Raw genomic sequence first — 19,610 nt, 5'->3', positions numbered from 1 at the left:
AATGGAATAAATTTTCTTATTATGGCCATGGTTGTGCGGGACAGAAATAAAGATATTGCCCTTGTAGATCCAGATAAAAGCTTGTAGTAGCTGTTTAAGACATAGTGCCAACCACAATGATCACAGGGATGTGCTTAATTATGAGCCCATAAGGTTAAATATCTGCCTGGGGGGAAATAAAAGAATATGAGAAAGAAACATATAGAGAAAACTGCAGAGAATTTTGATCTGGTTTCTTGGAACCTGTTTGGGGAAATAAAATTGAAACTGTATGCTTTATGACTTTGAAATGAAATAAAGACAGAAGCTTGAGGTTTCTGGGGCGTTCTCCTGTACAACAAGCTTGTGGTCATCTTTATAGTGCTGACACCACATCTACATCCCAGGGGATTTGGAACCGGCAGGCGCTAGACTCCCGCAATTTCCTTTTCCTTTTCCCTTTTTAATTTGTAGAGACAGGGTTTCTCTGTGTAGCTCTGACTGTTCAGGAACTCACTCTGGAGACCTGGCTGGCTTTAAACTCATGAGATTCTCCTGCCCTGCCTTCTTCAGCAAATCCATACCGGCCACATTTTCTGTGACAGGAAGGAGAGGCTTAGTTAGAAAAGAAGCAGTGTGACTTTTACTCCTGCTGCTTCCAACCAGAAATCAAATGTCTCTAAGCCTCTACCCACTCCTCTGAATGTGAGCAGATATGACATGGAACCATACACACAGAAACTGCACACACACATGTACATACAAACACACACATGCATCATATACACATTGTACACACATGTACATACAAACACACATGCATCACATAAACATCACACGCATGCATAATCACAAGGACACAGCACATGCATGCATATATATGCACACACATGCAGACACATCACACACTACTTATGTGCTTGTACATTATGAAGACATACCATATATAAGCACAAACATTTACAACATGTAGAGACATATACACCCTTTGTACATATGCATATTCACACACAAAGGAGACTTATGAACACAAAAACACATGTGTAACACAGACATAAGTACCTATCCATGAGTATAAACACATAATCATGCACAAATACAAATGTAAGCACATGTGCACATGCACACACAATGAACACATAAACATGCATGCTTACACATGATATATGCACACACAAGATACGCGCATGCACAAATATGCAGAACCAAGAGCTACAAAGTCCCACAGACCTTGTCCTTCTGCGAGACGGGCCCACCACAAAGTAAGCTTCTCATAAATGCTCCATCATTTATTCATTTCATCAATATTTGCTAAATACCAGCTACGTGTCAGAAACTGTTTTTCAGGCACTGTAGATTCACTGGTAACCAGGTATACAGGAGGAGCTCACAGCCCGTGACCCAGGCTCACAGGCCAGGCTGGTGTGACTTGTGCCATCTCTCCTTCTCTGATCCCAGCAGTCTCATCTACCTACAACTGTTTGGGGCTAAATTAGAGAGGGAGAGGCAAGTGTTTGTTGTTTCTCTTCTGGCTGAGCGTGCACCTGAGCGCTGAGAACTTGGGAAACCTGGTCAAGATTTGTTTTTCCTTTATTTGTTTGGCCGGATGCTACAATAGGATCGCTCAATCTCCAATCTACTCTACTCTCCTTTCTTACCCTTCGGACCCAGAGGAGGGCAACCAATCAGATTATGTTTGGCCAGGCGCGGTGGGCAGGCAAATCTAGGTGGCTCTGACTCATTACCACACAAAGGCACCCCACCACACCCCAGCGTGCACCCACAGCACAATCCTGACCGGCGTTCCCTAAGGCTTCGTGTCCACAGGGGTCAAGTGTGGATTTTGTCCCCTAAAATAAGCCCGGGCGTGGAGGGCGGTCCGAAGCTCTGAGTGGTGCCGCGCCCTGGGCCTCGCTCCACGCGGGCCTATCCTGGCCAGGGGTGGAGCGCGGGATCGGTTTGGGGCGGCGGGCGGGGCAGCGGGCGCCGCGTGCATGCTGATGAGCGCAGGCCGCGTCACTGCGCACCGGCGCCGTGGTTTCGGGGCGCGCAGGAGCGGGGCGCGCAGGAGCCGAGCGCACAGGAGCGGGGCGCGCAGGAACGGGACGCAGCAGCCAAGGCCTCGCGCTGCCTTCTGGCCCAGGAAGCTCCCGGCGGGCGGGCCCTGCTGACTATGCGGGCGGCGCCCTGTGCCCGCATCCCCCGGCGGTTTCTGCGCGCTGGAGAAGAAGGGCGGGTCGCGGCGGCCTGGAGCGTGGAGCCCGCGCGGCGGTGCTGAAAGAACAGCTCCCGCCCTTGCCCGGCCCATGGTCCCCACCGCGGCCGGCCGCTCCCAGGCTCCTGTGGCCCCGGGGCCCCGGGGATGCCCGGCGGGTGAGGCGGCCCCGTCCGAGCCGCGCTCATGGCGGTGGCCAGGAAGATCAAAACTTTGCTGACGGTCAACATCCTGGTGTTCGTGGGCATCATTCTCTTCTCGGTGTACTGCCGCCTGCAGGACCGTTCTGAGGCGCTGGTGCAGGTCGTGCGAGGCGCTGATCGCCGGATGCGCAATCGGCTCTCCAAGGCGAGTGCTCTGGCTGACCGTGAGGCCATCCTACAGCGCCTGGACCATTTGGAGGAGGTTGTCTACAACCAGCTGAATGGTGAGCCGCGGTATGGAGGGGAGGTAGGGTCCCATGCCAGGACATTACTGTCCAGGAGTGGCCGCCCACACCCAACCCACAATATCTTCCAGGGTCCCGGGTGGAAGCTACTCTGGGTCCTGCAGAGGGAGTGCTGGGAGGCCTTCATTGGCAGAGGACAGTGATGGGGTGACTGCACCATCCACTCATCCTGTGAACACTTGGGAACTGTCCCCTGCCTCTCCCACAATGCTTCCAAACTTACTACCCAAGAGAACTCGAACTTCTCAAGGAACAGCCTCTGAGGAGTTGCCAGGAGGATAGTGAGAGGCTCAGGCAATGCCTACATCCACAGTGAGGGAGGTCCAGACAGTGCCTAGGTTCACATCCAGGGACTAGAGATACTTTACAGAACTGTGAGGGTGGAGGTGACACCTAGGTCCACAGCAAGGACCCGGAGAGCCCTTCCAAGCTGTGGGTTTAGACTGGTCCCAGTCCCCTTCCTGGAGATACAGAAGGAGGGGTGATTGCTGCCCCTCTAAAATGATCCATCCCGTCTTCCTCACTGCCTGGCACAGAGGGTGTTCTGTCCATTAAAGTCTGACCTCTGGCCTGGATAGCCACCTTTCAAGGATGCTCAGGGCTCCTGCAGAAAGTTCTGTTGTGGGAGAAATGTAAGACACCACACCAGGGCTGTGCGGGCAGATGGATTCAAATGTTTAGTAGAGCTGGGTAGGAGCCAAGTGCTCCCGTGGACTGAGGTCACGGTGCCTGGGAACCCCTGAGGCACGAAAGTTTCAGTTTCTGGTGGCCTCTTTGCTTTTCTGTGAGGAAAGGGGCACTCAGCATCTTTGTCACAGCAAGTCACGGTGGATGGTTGTAGCTGTTGGGAATAGACTATTTTACATGTTGGGTGTAGGATGAATGCACCATCTCTGTCCCCAAGGGCAGCTTTGTTAGGCTTCAGGAGACAATTGGTGCATGCCTGCAGCTCCAGCAGAAACAGCCCCAGCAAACCACTTTCTGCAAGTGCTAGGAACTGGCTCCGCTAGGCAGTGACTAGGCTGGGTTGGCAGCTTCAGCAGGGCTCAGGTTCTGCCTGCTGTGTAAGGGTCACGGGGTCTCCTAAGAGAACTGGGTTCTAAGCAAGTGCCATCTGCATTCCAAATGGCTCAGGTAGCCTCATACAACAAAACCCTCATCACCCACGGAGCTCCAGGAACCCACAGGAATCCTGACCGGCTTTGTGGCTTCTCCATCAGCCGTTCAGCTGAAGGCACAGAGGAAGAAAGTTGAGTTGGAGCGGTGGCTTGGCCTCGCTGCCAGTATGATTCATCTCCTGGAAGACGCCGGGTCCCGTAATAGCACGGAGCTTTATTGAAGTGTATTTGCCAGGGTGTTATGGTCTGTTTTATGGGGCGAACCAGAGGATTATATAAAAACATTGGCACCGTTTGCGCTTGTGTAACATCATGCTAGCCAGCCAGCCTCATGAGCTGTTTCCTTCCTTAGTTCCCCAAGGACGAGGGGGGGCAATAGTTGGTGGAATAAAAAGCTGGGACCCTGGATCACCTTTCCTGACATTGAGATGGACAGAATGAAGTTCTTCCCTCTGGCCCGTCTCCTCCCTGCTCCTACGCTCCTGACAGCTTCCTGCTTTTCTTCTCCCATTCCTTCCCTTTCTCTGCCTCTCCTTCAACTTTTCCTCCACCCCTCACTAAATCCCTTCCCTTTTCTGCTCCTTCTCTGTGCTGAAAGGGCGATGCCTTTCTCTCTGATTCATAAGCTTAGCAGAATCTAAGCTCAGTTGTCATCAGTATTTGTCCTAGGAAGGAAACAAGACACTGGTCTCAGGTGGGCTCCTCAGGGGAGAGCACACAGTATCCAGGGGCTGTCTGTTTAAGTGAAGTTGTTTGAGATATCCTTACTCCACTCCAGGCTTGGCTTAAGACCTCTGACCGAAGGCATGGAGGAAAGCCATGAGAGCTTCCTGGAGGAGGCTGGCTGCTCTCCCTGGCACGGCTTGTTCTACTTTAGATCCTAGAGATGCGGGCTTGGTCCCCAAGGGTTTCTACCTGATGCTTATCTCAGTCACATCAAAACAGTAAGAAGAAGCAATTGCTTACATCCCCTGGGCTGGGACTCTTCCTTTGAACTCTCTCCCAGCTGGGGAGAAGAGGAAGACCTGGGGAGGCAGGGGACACTCAGGAGGGTGCTTTGGCGTGGGCGTTATGCCATTCTCTTTGGCCCTGTGATCTTGTGGCATGTCTTACCCTGGCAGAGAATCCCAATGTGGCACAGGTTCAGGCTCATAGGACGGGGGGGGGGCACTGTGGGAAAGGGTGCGCGGTCCCTCTTATCTGCGCTTGAGAATTGCTTCTAAATTCAGCGCTCAAGGCAAGGAGAAAATGTTTATGGGAAGAACTCACCCTCTGAATACCTTAAATTGCACATAAAGCCTGGTGCCCACGGCTGTGTGAGCGGCTGGCCCAGGCTCTCAGGAGCAGTAAATTTGAAATCCTCCAAGCTGTTGGTGCTGTTTCCAGTCTGATGCTGGGAATTCAACCCTTTTCTCCTAATGACACAATGTGTGCAGGGACAATTGGGGCTTTTGTCTGTACCGGGTGCCCCATCTGTGTGACGGCTCAACAGAACAGAGACACAGCCCTATGCTGAGGAAAACTTCGTATGGTGGAGGGGACCCCTTGGCTCAGGGTCTCACACCTGGTCACTCTTGAAGGGTCATTTCTAAAATCAGAGCACGCGTGCATGTTGCCAGGGTTGTATAGGAAGCTGGTGGCGCAGCTGCTTGAAGGACAAGCAGGACCTGCATTTCTGACATTATCACAAGCTCAAGTTAAAAACAAAAACAAAACAGAAGGTTTTAATGTGGGTCCCGGATGCCAGCCATAGAAGTCTTGACACAGAGGGTGACTGTCTGCCTCATAAAGGTTTGCTCGCCCTCCTCTGGGATGCTGGCCTGCTACTTCCACTGACCACGACACCTGTGCAGACTCCTGTCCTTTGGTCCTTCCCCCATGTTTGCTGTTTCAGAGACCAGGTCTCTCTATTGTGTAGCCCTGGATGTCTTGTGTCTCTAGTGTAGACCAGGTTAGCCTCAAATTTACAGAGTTCTGCTTCCCCTGCCTCCTGAGTGCTGGGCTCAAAGGTGTGCTCTACCACGCCCAGCTCCTTTGGTTTTGTCTGTGGTTCATCTCTAGCGCCCAACACTCAGGCAGAGTAGGACACCCATGAATATTTGAGTAAGTGGCTGTACATTGCTTTTGATAGATAAGTTCGTTTGTTTGTTTTAACAAAGTCTTTCTCTACACAGCACTGGCTGTCTTGGACTCTGTATCCTAGGCCAAACTCACAGAGATCCACTCGCCTTTGCCTCACAACTGGGATCAAAGGCTCGTGGTGCCGCATGGCTCGGGATAAGTTTATTTTGGGCCATCGTATCCCACTGCCGTGCTTGTTGGCGGAAGCGCTGAATGAAAGTGTTCTGGAAGACCGCACACCGTTGCACTGCTGTCAAAAGATTCAAAAGAACCAGCTCCAGTGAGGAGGATGTGGGATGTGGAGGGAGCCATGCTGCAGAGCCATGCTGCAGGAGCGTGATTGTCCTCATGCTGTGATCCTGGGTTACTCAGGCCTTTTCTGCTTCCTGCAGCTGAAGCTTGCCAGTGCACACAGCTTCAGAAGCCCCCCCCCCACCAGGGTTAAGATGGCGGGGCTGGAAGCCAGGTGGGAAAATTGAGGCAATTGTTATAGGACATGGGTCACCTTCATTGCAGCAACGCCAGCAGTGACTGTTGGTAAGCACTGGTCCTCCCAGCCAGCTTGTGTTCGGTGCAATGAATTTCCGTCTATCTAGAAAGGATTTTGAGAGCTGGAGCAGAGGCCGGAAGGAGGGAGGGGAAGGGTGGAGAAATGTCAGCAATGGTATGACTTGGCTTCAGAGTAGTGAGTACTGAGCCTAAGACAAGGTGTTGGAGGTAGGGGTGACTTGAGCCTATGGCTGGGGATGTGGCAGGTGCTGTGCCAGGTGTGACAAGACAAGACATGGCCTAGATCTCTGTCCTACCAAGAGCATTTGCTCAGAGTGCAGCTGTGTCCCTAGAACACAAGCTGAGCACAGTGAGCCTCTCTTTTGGATGTTCTCACAAGGAGTGGCCCCCCCTTTATCCACTCCTGTCAGGCAGGTGACCAGACGAGTGGCAACACGCTTAGGAACAAGAAGGTAATGCAGTTGGAGGAGTATGTGGGCCTGGGCCTGGGGACTGCTTCCTTCTCCATTGGTAGCTCCAGCATGCATCCCTCTTGAGCCTCTGGATAGATCTGGGTATTAGCTTCCAGAAAGGGCCCTGTTTGGAGCTTCTCTGCACACTTGAGAAGCAGAAAGGGCACCTCGATTGCAAGGAGCACAGTGGGTGGCAGGAGTGTTCTTGTTCCCCTGCAAGTTTTACTTACCAAAGTGACTCCCTTTGGTTCCAGGCCTTCTCAGCTCAGGCCCATTGGTTTTCACCCTTCTCAGAGTATCTGGTACTGCACAGCCCATTTAAGTGGTGGCAAGAGTCGTGGCAACTGGGAAAAGAGCTGCAATTTGTTGCACTGGCTGGCTTCCACCCACTCTTCCCCCACTTACAGCTTGCCTACTACCAGCAAATAACCACAAAAGATGACTGTCCCACTGGAGTATGGCCTCAGCTCCATAGGTGCACAAATTCAGGGTGTGTGATGGCTGCCCTTCTGACTCTAATGTCTGTTGTGTGCACAGCTCTCAGTGCAGCTGTGGTAATGGTTTTGGTTTTGGTTTCTTCAGTTTGGAAGCAATTTGGCTTCTCACAGGTGGGCTGCAATCTTCTGGATACCTGTCTTTATCAGAGATATGGACCATCCTTGACTATAGTTGTATGGGGATCCCTGAGCCCCCATATGACAAGCAACCCCATGACATGAAACTGAAGTACACTGCCATGTGATTTCCCTGTGAGCAGTGGGCCTGATCTGGCTGAATCCGGGGGTGGCGAGGAGGGGCAAGCTTGTAGGAAAGCACTCGTAAGTGGTGGCCCCGGCCTTGGGGTGCTGGGGCGGAATGGTTATGTCTGTGATCTGACCTACCATCAGCCTATCTCAGTCTGTTAGGGATTCACCGTAGAAGTGTAAAAAACAGTTTATCATTTGTTGGTTGGAAACTGGATAAAACAAGCCTCTGTGAATTCCTTTACCATATCTGCCTCTGCAGACATACAGGTGAGGGCTGGGGTGGTTAAGAGTACTGAGACTGCTCTCCCAGAGGATCAGAGTTTAATTTCCAGCTGAAGCTTACCCATATGGTGGCTCCCAGCTGTTTGTAAGTCCAGTTCCAGGGCATTCATTGTTCCAGTGGCATCCACCACTGTAGGCATGTGGGGCACAGTGCAAACATACATGCAGGGAAAACACTCATACACATTAAAAAGGAGGAAGAAGAGGAGGAGGGAGAAGAGGGAGGAAGGAAGAATGAGGAGGAAGGAGAAGAGGGGAGGAGGAGAGAGAAGAAAGAGGAGGAAGAAGAGGAGGAGGAGGAAAGAAGAAGGAGGAGGAGGAAGAGGAAGAGGAGAAAGAGGAGAGGAGGAGGAAAGAAGAAGAAGGAGGAGGAGGAGGAGGAGGAGGAGGGGGGGAGGAAGGAGGAGGAAGAGAGGAAGAGGAAGAGAAGGGGAGGAGGGAAAGGGAGGAGAAGAGAGGAGCAGCAGCAGAAGAAGGAGAAGGAGGAGGAAGAAGAAGGAGGAGGAGGAAGAAGAGAGGAAGAAAGAGGAGGGGAGGAAGAGGAGGAGGAGGAAGAAGAAGAAGAAGAAGAAGAAGAAGAAGAAGAAGAAGAAGAAGAAGAAGAAGAAGAAGAAGAAGAAGTCATCAAAGAAATGCAACTAGGCTCTGCGTGCGTCTCAAGACTAGCTCATCCTCCTCACTGTCTCAGAGGGGCAGAGATGCTTTGAGAGGGAAAACAGGTGTTGCTACCAGCAGGAAGAAGCAGGAAGTGCTACCAGCCACTGAAGGACCACTGAGGCTGACAGACAGCAGCATCTTCCCACCTTCAAAAAGGTACCCCCCACCCCCAAGAAGAAGATGGCTTTGAAATCTAATATAGGACACAGTGGTTACCAGCACCTTCCCAGGCTCTCTGCTTCCTCCTCCTCTGTGGAGCATCCCAGGATTGCTCAGTGGTTCTCGTTCTACAGCCCTTGCTGACCAAGCAAACAGATCCCTGTTCCACAGGACGCTCACACTGGCGAAGGACAGGCAGCCTATATAGATGTGTGAGGGGAATATGTGAGCACTTATCCTGGATCCCTCCCGGGTGGAGGCCTTGTAAGCCCACCCCATTCTGGCAGGGGCCTGGGGATGCTCAATTCTGCTGAACATAGCGACCTCCCTGAGGTGCCGGGTAGATACAGAGCCCAGGTAAAGCATTTTCAGCAGAGATGACATGGGAAAGGGGTAATTGACAGAGCAAGTAGGTAGATGAGGGACTCCAGAGTTATTTGACATGGATTGAACTGCGTCTTCCAAAATTTTCATCCCCCAAACCTTAGAATGTAGTCTTATATGGAGAAAAAGTCTGCGCAGATATTGAAGATGAGCTTATGCCGTCTGGGGTGAGCCTAAATCTAATGACATCTGTCTCCGAGGGAAGAGGAGACAGGGGCTGGAGAGGTGGCACAGCGTTAAGAGCACTTGCTGCTCTTTCAGGGGACTGGGGTCTGGTTCCTACTGCCTACATCAGGTGCTTGACGGCTGTCTGTAATTCCAGCCCCAGGGGATCTGATTTCCGCACCAGGCCTCCGTGGGCACCTGCATGCACACGTGCACATGTAGTGATAAAAATAGATCTTCTTTTAAAAAAATGGAGATACAGGAAGGGGCGTATAAGGTCAGAGGTAGAGACAGAGCCATGTGACCACAGGCCAAGGGAGTCTGGGACCTTTCAGGAACAGAGAAAGGCAGGGTGCCTTCCTTAAAATTTCCACAGGGACAGGACTCTGTTCGCTATGCCTGAATCTTAGACTTCTGCACTCCCAACTGGAAAGACTCCAAGGAAACCATATGCCAGGCCCCCAGGTGCCGTGCTGCACAGCTGAGGACTCTCACAAAGGAACAGCCCGGGACTCTATCCAGTAAATGTTTGAACTGAGGTGTAAATGAAAGGCTTGTGTGACCTAGGAGCATCCTGGGAAACAGAGTGGGTGTCAGTGGATGCAAAGGCCCCATCCACGGCAGTGGGTCTCAACCTTCCTAATGCCGTGGTCCTTTGATACAGTTCCTCCTGTTGTGGTGACCCCCGGCTATAAAATCATTTTTGTTGCTACTTCATAACTGTAATTTTGCTACTGATAGGAATCATGATGTAAGCATTTTTGGAGACAGAGGCTTGCCAAAGGGGTCACGACCACTGTCCTGTGTCATGAGGGTCCTAGTGAGTCGTGAGGGGAGGGGAGGCAGACAGAGCCTATCTTGGTCTCCTCAGTGGCTTGTTAGGTCAGCAGGCATCATCTGTGTTCCTTGGCTTCTGGGAGGGTCCTACGAAGAGAGCTCGTAATGCAAGCGACCTGAAAGATGTGTGATTCATTCTTTCTTTCTTTCTTCCTTTCTTTCTTCCTTTCTTTCTTCCTTTCTTTCTTCCTTCCTTTCTTCCTTCCTTTCTTTCTTTCTTTCTTTCTTTCTTTCTTTCTTTCTTTCTTTCTTTCTCTCTCTCTTTCTCTTTTTCTCTCTCTCTCTCTCTTTCTTCCTTTCTTTCTTTCTTTCTTTCTCTTTCTCTCTTTCTCTCTTTCTCTCTTTCTTTCTCTCTTGATTTATTTATAGATAAGTACCCTGTAGCTGTCTTCAGACACACCAGAAAAGGGTATCAGATCTCATTTCAGATGATCGTGAGCCACCATGTGGTTGCTGAGATTAGAACTCAGGACCTCTGGAAGAGCATCAGTGCTCTTAACCACTGAGTCATCTCTCCAGCCCCGATTCTTTTTTTTTTTTTTTTTTTTTTTTTTTTTTTTTTTTGGTGTTGGGGACCGAATTCAGGGCCTTGTGCTTGCTAGGCAAGCACTCTACCACTGAGCTAAATCCCCAACCCCCGATTCTTTTTTCTTAAACATTTTGTTTGATGTGTGTGTATGTGTGTGTGTGTGTGTGTGTGTGTGTGTGTGTGTGTGTGTGTGTGTGTGTGTGTGTTACTGACAGTACTGACAGAGGCTAATGAGGACTTTAGATCCCCTAGACCTGGGGTCACAGGTGGCTTGTGAGTCGCCTGATATGGGTGGTGGGAATTGAAGTTTTGCTCTGAAAAAGCAAAAAGTGCCCTTAACAATTGAGCCTTTCTTCAGGCCGGAGACCTGGACTTTAGCTAGGATGCTGCCTCTGCCTTGCTGGCTGGTTTTGAAAAGCATTGATGATTTCTCTTGGATGTTTCAGACCAGATGAGAGTGGCTGGGTTAATAATGCATTTGTCAATTATCAGAGTTGGGGAAAGGCAAGGTTCCCAGGCAACCCAAGAGCCGGACCTTCCCTCTATCCATTCTGCAGGGTGTTGATCTGATCCACACTGCCTATGACCTGATCAAGTCCCAGTCAGGGCTTCTAAATTCAGTGCTTCAGTCACTGGGCTTTTTGTCCCAGGTGTCCTATGTGTCTACTTTATTGATTTATGGATTATGAGATGTTGAATACTGTCCCTGATCCCGCCATCTGCCAGAGGCAATCCCTTTATAGCTGCTACTCTAGCTATGTCCCCAGGGAAGCCCTGTCTGGCCAAGCTCCCCTGTTTTCATTAAGAGTGTGGCCATTGACCAGCTGGGTTCCTCTCTAGCTTCACTCTTCCCCGTGGGCATCATCTGCCTATCCGAGCTTTAATTTCTTCGCTTGTGAGGTGGGTATGGGAATCCGGTAGGGACTGAAGGAGTCATTATAGGCAGGAGCCTTACCACATGTTTTGTAGGGGAAGGGACTCTGTGACATATGTACCCCTCATCTATAAAGTATGGGACCTGCCCCCTTGCCACTGTCTCCAGCTTCCCAGGCAGAGTCAACAACTGTATTGTCTAGCTGGTGGCCGTTTCTGACCTAGTGACCTTCAAGAGGCCATCACACACACACACACACACACACACACACACACACACACACACACACACACACACACACACACGTGAAGCTACAACTGGCTGTCAATGCCGTACATTTTCATCTTCTACTTACGAGCATTTTTGACAAATGGTGCAGGCTGCGTTCTCTCATTGGTAGCAATACATTACTAACCTAAGAGGCACTGATCAAGGAGTGGGGGCCATAAATGAAGTTTGGCTGAGAATTTGATTGTTTACCGCTCTGGAGGATCTGGGAGAAGGGAGCTGATAAACGAGGTAGACTGAAGTCTCACGCAGTAGCCGACTTTCTTCAGGGCATCGGACAACTTAGACCCTGAGGGTTGAGAGGAGCCGCGTGAGTAGCGTGTACAGTCACAAGGGCAAACCGCATGTGAAGGGCAAGCCCCAGGAGGCAGACAAGCAGCCAGTGGCTCAAACATATTGAACACTGGCCAGGTGTTGACTAATATGAAGTAATTCCTAATAACTAATAACTAATAACTAATTCCTGCTTGCTACACCTGGGAGGGGCATGAGACCATCATTCAAGAAAAATTAAACTTTTTTTTTTTTTTTTTTTGAAGAAACCGAGGTCATAAGACTCTGGTCTTGGTTTCTTGGAGTTTTCTCACAAGCACTCAGAAATCTCCTCGCAGGACTCCACAATCTTACCGTGTGAGCTTGTCTACGTTTTCCTAATCATACACACGTATTCACGAAAAATCAGGTCATCGTAGCTGAAGCATGTGTGATTTTGCAAAGAAGTTGGTCACATTTCTAAAAGAGTATTTCACAAGAATGGGAGTAAACGAAACTCCTTGCCCGGCTACGCGTTTGAATTTTAAAGGAGAGAGAGACTAATTTACTTAATTCAAAAGATGAGTCAGTTTCAGGGAATCTGCGGAATGATATAAACTTGACCACTTTGCAAAGACGGTGCAGAGGGAAGGGAGGAAGCTGGAGTATGGTGATCCTTGGGGCTCCAGCCTGACTGGCCTCCCTGAGGCCATCAGAGTGACCAGAGTTGGTAGAGGGAGACTCCTAAGTCCCCATCCCGGGTCCTGGCCAGAGCATCCTATGCTCTCGATCCGATGAGAACAGATGACAGGCTGGGTATGTGGATGCTTGGCGGGGAAGGCAGAACAGGTCAGGGTGTCACCTTGTCATGTTTAACAGTGTTGGTGTAGGGAGGATGATTGGCCAGCCTCCCTGCTTGCTGGGTGGTCTCAGAGTCTGCATTTCGGTAGGATCCCTGTGGCTCCCATACTAAGCACAATGTGCTCTCCATTCTGCCATGTGCTGACTGGGTGTTATATTGTCAACCCCATTGGTATGAATGCCTGGTGTTAGGGGCTGGACACTTGACCCAACCTGGTGTCCTTGGTCCAAGGTCCCCCGGATCCTTGGTCCAAGGGGAATCAGATGGCTCTCATCTTTTTTCGAGACCATGAAAGGAAGGCATAGCAAGTATGAGGCCCCACAGCACCTCACTTTCTGGGTCAGGTCCACCTGGAGCCTACAGCGTGGATCCTGGAAGCTCTGACTGACTAAAGCAGGCCACAGCCCTGGGTCTAGCCCACACGACCCCTTGGATACCTCAGCTGCTCGTGATGTGTGTTTAAATACACATTCTAAGTACAAATGTTCTTCATGGTGTTTTCCCAGGCCTTGCTGTTGTGCCCAGGAAATAAAGGGACTTTTGTCCCAGGACCTCCAAGGTACCCTGCCAGACCCCCTGCTCCACAGTTCATGTAGCTCAGTTATAGCTCCTTCCTTCTGGGCTTTCCCGCCCTCCTTAGGAAGAGCCCGAGCTGCCTTGCGAAGGGTGGGGATAAGACAGAACCTAAGAGGGCTAGATACCCTTCAGGGTCTGGCTGGCTGTGGGCCTTGGGGCCATTTTGGTTTTTGGAAACAGGGTTTCTTTGTGTAGCTTTGGCTGTCCCGGAACTTTCTCTGTAGACCAGGTTGGCCTCAAGCTCAGAGATCTGCCTTCCTTCACCTCCCGAGCGCTGAGGTTAAAGGTTCGTGGCACTACCACCCAACTGAAAGGAAGAAACTTTAATTCAAGTTTAGCCAACCACCAGATTTGTGATACAGCATGGATCCTATGCACTTAGCTAATGCTTTTGGCAGATGCATGGGACATGGTTCACTCAGCTCTTTACCACATGGTAATGGAGCCCGTTACGTCACCATCGCCAGCTGTGGAAGGCCTGAGGGCATACATGGATGCAATGTTGTTTGGTGAGACACCTGCTGTGTCCATTGGTGCCTCTCAGGCTCTACTCACCACGAAGCTTATCTCCGAGGGCCTCCTGCTGTCCCTCTGTGAGCTCTTTTGGGGAGGGCCCCAGCATCAGTTCTGTAGCCCAGTGTTAGCCCTGAGGTAGCTCACCCCTGAGAGAGATGATTGGGAGGGCCACTCTGCCCATGGGCTGATGCTTATGTGCAGGGCTGAGAGAAGAAGGGGGGCTGGGCTCACAGCGGAGACTGGCCCAGCTGTCTGCATGACTAGCTGAGTCCATTTTCTTTCTTTCATGTAAACCCAATAAATTTTCACTCGAATTTTTATACAACCAACCAGATTAAATCCCAAGAAGATACATATATATTTTGTTCAAAATATGCAAACTCGGTTATAGTGTGGGCTCTGAGTGTCCTCTTGGGGATACACATGCAGCAGGTCAGCCATTGTCTCTTCTGCCACCTCCTTGCCTCCATCCTGCCTCTGGGTGGCCCTGCCCAGATGTGTTCCACATTGAAGTGGTATACCAAGTCTCGTTAAACTTTTTATAACATCTACTGTCCAATGTGCTCCTGGCCATGCTCTGGGTACAAGGTGCTGCCCAGAGGAAGGTGTGCCGAGAGCTCTGTGGTCCCCATGTCTTGGTGAAGAACAGAGCAGCAGAGACAGAGTTAATTTCTAGAGTCCAGTGAAGGCTCAGACCCAGGCTGGTCACTGTCCTGGACCCTAGAGGTGCCACCTGCAGCCCCCGATTATCCTTGCACTGTCAGCCTGCTGTCTCCACATCCCCCAAGGTTTGGGGTGAACGTGCCCAGATTTGAGGAGAGGCTGCTACGTTACTGTCAGTAATCGACATATGCACACTTCTCAGCAGTGTTCAGTGTTCAGGAGAAAGCAGATGAACAGTAGGCTGAAGTAGGAGTTGACGGTCTTGGCATTTTCAAAGGTGCCCAGAGAGGGCCTTGTGTAGCAGTGACTTCTCAGTGTCATGGCTGTTCCTGGTTGTCAACTTGACTATATCTGGGATGAACTACAATCCGGAATTGGAGGGCTCACCTGTGATCCAGATCTCGAGGCTGGAAGACACAGGTTTCTGACCCGGATCTTGGCATGGAGGACTTGAGGCAGAGTAGCCATGAAAAGCTTAGGCCCAGGCAAGGTAATACGTGCCTTTGATGCCAGGAGACTGAGGCAAGGAGATCTTTGAGTTCAAGGTCAACCTAGGACAAAGCAAGTCCCAGGGGTGGTGGTACACACCTTTAATCTGGGCCACATCTCCTACTAGAGGCTTACATAAGGACATTGGTAGAAGGAAGACCAACTCTTCTTCAACTGCTTCCGCTTACTTGCCAGCACACCTGTTGGAACCTGCTTCTACAGAAGACCAGCATAAACAATTAGCCTCATGGGACTGAGCAACGACTAGATTCTTGGACTTCCCATTCACAACTGCCCATTGTTGGGTTAGTTGGACTACAGATTAAGTCATCACAATAAGTCATCAATATGGAGAGACGTTCTACAAGTTCTGTGACTCTAGAGAACCCCGACTAACACATCAGGAAAGCCTGAAGTGAAAAGAAGGATGAATAGTAGTGTCTGAGGCTCAACCAGTGCAAATGTCTTGGGGCAGCAGTGCCAAGGAGTGTCCAGAAAAGGCCAGGGAGTGTGATCCATGGGGACTGGATCATGGGGACAATGAGTCTGTATTTTCTATCAAATGCTGTTAGAGTCAGGGAACACGTGGGCCAGAGCAGAATGTAGAATATAGTGCATGATGTTTGTGTGCTGGTGATTGTCTGGGTGGGCTGCATCCCTGGTCCCTACTCAGTAGGTTCATGTTATCTCTTGGTTGTAAAAACCAAAATGATCTTCCTGAGGACAGATACTCCTGAAAGCCAGTTCATTACAGGTTAAAGTATTCAGTGGCTAACGGGCGTATACCTTTAAGATGGAAGGAGGCACTATGAATTGAATGTTGGCTCGGACTGCTAAGAAAGACTTGGCATTTGAAAAGACAAGAGGGCCAGGATTGATGGCCCCTGTCCTTGAGTGGGAACAGGGGCAAGGGGAAGGCTGGGCTCACTGACACCATGGACAGCTCCCCAGTGGCTCTTTGTCAGGCGAGAGGCACGGGCTGGCTTTTCTCCAGGGATTTTCCATTTTTCTAGGGAGGCAAGAAACAGGTCATGGGGCTGAAGTTTAACTGCAAATTATCTTCCTGTCCTCTCTCTTTCCTCCTCCTCCTCCTCCTCCCCCTTTTCCTCCTCCTTATTCTCCTCCTCCTCCATCTCCTCTCTCCTCTGCTCTCTCCTTCCCACTTCTCCTCTCCTCTTTGTCTCTCTGAGTCCCCCTTTCTTCCTCCCTCTCCCTCTCTGTCTCTCTCCCTTCTTTCTTAACCCCTCCCCCTTCTCTGGTACCTCTATGGCACTAGACAGTTTGTCTTTTAACTTTTTGTATGTATGTATGTATGTATGTATGTATGTATGTATGTATGTATTTGGTTGAGACAGAGTCTCTCTGTGTAGCCTCGGTGTATAGGAACTCTGTAGACCAGGTTGGCCTTGAACTCAGAAATCTGCCTGCCTCTGTCTACTGAGTGCTAAGATTAATGTTGCTTCCCACCATGCCCAACTAGACAGTGTTTTAAAGTACCTGTGAGAATGCATGTTTCCTCTCGTGTAGGGGTGTTATAGAGTGCGCCTTATGCTCAGGTGAGAACACTGGGTATAATTGTGCTGAGACCACCAGTCTACAAGGTGGAGAAGAAGTTTGGTCTCTCTCTTTTTTTAATTTAATTTTTATTTGGGTGCTTTTCCTGTATGAATGTCCATGTATCCTCTTCATGCCTGGTGCCTGCAGGTGACAAAAGACAACATTAGCTTCCCAGGAAGTAGCGTTATAGATGGTTCTGAGTGCCGCGTTGCTGGGAACAGAACCAGGGTCGTTTGGCCTTCTGGAAGAGCAGTCTGTATCCTTAACCACTGAGCCATTTCTCCAGCCACATGCTGTGTGCTTTTATACCTACAATCCCAAAGTGTTTTTGCATGGCCCACAGTGCTCAGCTCTGACACTTCTAGACATTTTTCTGAGATGCAGAGAGACGGGGAGACAATGGAACCAAGGACTCACTCAGCAGATCTCAAGGGTAAGGATGGCTGGGGTAGGTGGCTGCCTGGACCTTCCTTGGCACTATTCCCATCATCCTCACTGGTGAGTGCTGGCCTCTGTGGAGAAAGTCTTAGGGTCAGACCAGCCTACTTCACACGTCCCAAGTCCTCTCAGTTCTGAGTGAGGCCTCAGGGTTAAGGTTAATAATAGAGGGGCACACACAAAATAAAACCAAGCTACTGTAAACACAGAGAAGCGTGTCTTCACTCCTGGTCCCACAGACACCTGTGATGACACAGGTTCTTTAAATGGTTTTGCCAAAGGAGGCCAGGACCCAAGAAACCTCACAGTTCAGTGATGGGATTCGAACCCAGACATGATCTCCGTACCTCACTGAGTTTGGCCAAGGAGACATGACTTTGTTGGATCAGAGCTGGGTGTCTTATCTTCCACTTCTCATGGTAAGAAGTAAGTTTTACATTTTTATTATCTTACAAACTATATTTATTGTATATATGTGTAGACAGGCACATGCACGTGGTCACTCCTGTGCTCACACGGAGGTCAGAGAACAACCTGAGGGTATAATTCTCTCCTTTCACCATCCGGGTTCTGGGGATCAAACTCGGGTCGGGCTTAGCAGCAAATGCCTTTACCCACCGAGCTGTCTTGCCATCTTGGAACTGGTTTTGTTTGAGCATACGGTTCAGCCAGTTACTCTGTGTATGTCTCAGTCTAAAACTGAGCAGGGCTTGATTTTGTTCTTAAGTAGGAGGATCATAGGCAGGTTCCGGGTTATGTAAGGAGAATTATCACACTTTCTGAGAAGGCTGTGGGAAACGCCTGTTAGCACACCAATGCTCAAGCACTTGACAGTTGCTGGGAACACAGAGATGAGCTTGATTGGCAGGAACGGAGTGCATGATTCAAGCAGGTTGAAGTGCTAGGCTGGCCCCAACCCTGTGCTTATGCAGCCTCGGTCTCACGTGTGATGTCCTTGTTCCTCAGTGTCTTCCTCTGTAAATGAGAGTGTAGGTATTCACTCTGGAGAATGTGAAACTTTAGGACCAATGGCTGGCATGAGTTGTCTCCCGTTGGGGAAAGGCAGACTCTCATGGGTTCTGGTTACCATTTCCTCATTACAGCCATTTCTGCCCTTCACCGTCCACTTGACCCTCTCATCCAACTCCATAGGGATCAACTGTTGTTGCTTAAATATTTTTTTTTAAAGATTCATTTATTTTTATCTTATGTGTATGTGTACCAAATGTGTGCAGTGCCCATAGAGGCCAGAAGAGGGCGCCAAATCCCTGCCAGAATTGGTGTTACAGAGCGCTGTGAGCTAGAAACCATATTGGTGCTAAAAACCAAATCCAGGTCCTCTGCAAGAGCAACCAGCGCACTTAGCCATTGAGTCATCTCTCCAGCCCGGTGTAGTTCTCTGATGCATGTAACTAAAAGTCATGGGTTTTGTGCTTCCACAGGGAGCTGGGGAGAAGGTGGTGGGTGTAAGCCCTGTGTGTGCTCTAAGCCCAAGAGCAATGCTGAACTCTGCATCCTGGATTTCTCTGAGAGCCTCCAGTATGGGAAGCAGTAGGCAGTGTCACTACTCTCGGGGATGGTATGCTTTTGGGGGCGTGAAAACCCACAGGGGCACAGGGAGGGGATGGTTTAATGACAAGTCAGATGGTTTCATGGAAGGGGAGGTGTTCAAGCTGAGGACTTAGTGTTGGATGGGTCTGTCTGGGCACAAACTCCAACTGGATGACCTTGGGGGAAGTCATTGTCTCTCTTTGAGCTTTGTTTTCCACATCTATGAGATGGGAGTTATCAGTCCCTGTTACCAGGATCACTGAGATTACATGTCTACAGAGGACTTGGTGAAGACAAACTGATTCCCAGAAATGTTATTGAAGATGTAGAAGGAACAGTTAAAATGAGGGAGGATGTGGATAAATGGGTAGGATAATGCCAATCATGCAGTAGAAAAATATTATTTGGTGAGATAGTTGGATGACTACGTAGGTGATGATAGAATGGACGGGCAGATGGGCAGATGGACAGATGGGCAAGCAAGTAGGTAGGTGGGCAGACGGATGGATGGATGGACATGTGGATGGATGAATAGATGGGTGGATCTCTGTGTTGTGATCTCCACCATCCCTTCGCTCAGGTGTGTCATTGTTGAGGTCACCCTAGACCATCCTGTCCTTGCAGTCAATGATCCTTAGATGCAACCTGGGTTTGTGGGCACTGGTTGCTATGCATAGAAGCTGTTTAGCAACTGTGGGCTTACAGTGTAGGGAGGAGCTGTGAAACCCCATGTTCTGGGAACTCCAATTCACCCCTTCTTCCCTGCTGTGTTCTCAGCTGAGTGTAGGAACTCCATGGGAGGATGTATCAGACCCAGCCTCCAAAGGCACCTCCCAGTTACTGCCACACCCTGCAAACTGTTAGTGACCTCATCGTTTAAGGATATTGGTCGGTGCTATTGTTAACCTGTTATTAGTTCGGGTCCCTGGGGAATCTTTTTTT

At 50.0% G+C, this 19,610-nt stretch overlaps 1 protein-coding gene across 1 annotated transcript in view; it reads left to right on the top strand.

Annotated features, from left to right (window-relative positions):
* The first annotated feature begins 2,049 nt into the window (after positions 1-2,049).
* Galnt9 (polypeptide N-acetylgalactosaminyltransferase 9) overlaps positions 2,050-19,610 on the top strand; it is a 78,473-nt gene continuing 60,912 nt past the window's right edge. Inside the window, exon 1 of the mRNA XM_032886805.1 lies at positions 2,050-2,621. Within this exon, the coding sequence (XP_032742696.1) occupies positions 2,381-2,621 (241 nt within the window). The 5' untranslated portion in view covers positions 2,050-2,380. The remainder of the gene's footprint in view (positions 2,622-19,610) is intronic.

Source organism: Rattus rattus, chromosome 16 (assembly GCF_011064425.1).
Source record: "Rattus rattus isolate New Zealand chromosome 16, Rrattus_CSIRO_v1, whole genome shotgun sequence".
Classification (NCBI taxonomy): Eukaryota; Metazoa; Chordata; class Mammalia; order Rodentia; family Muridae; genus Rattus; species Rattus rattus.
This window is presented reverse-complemented; position numbering and strand designations above follow the sequence as displayed.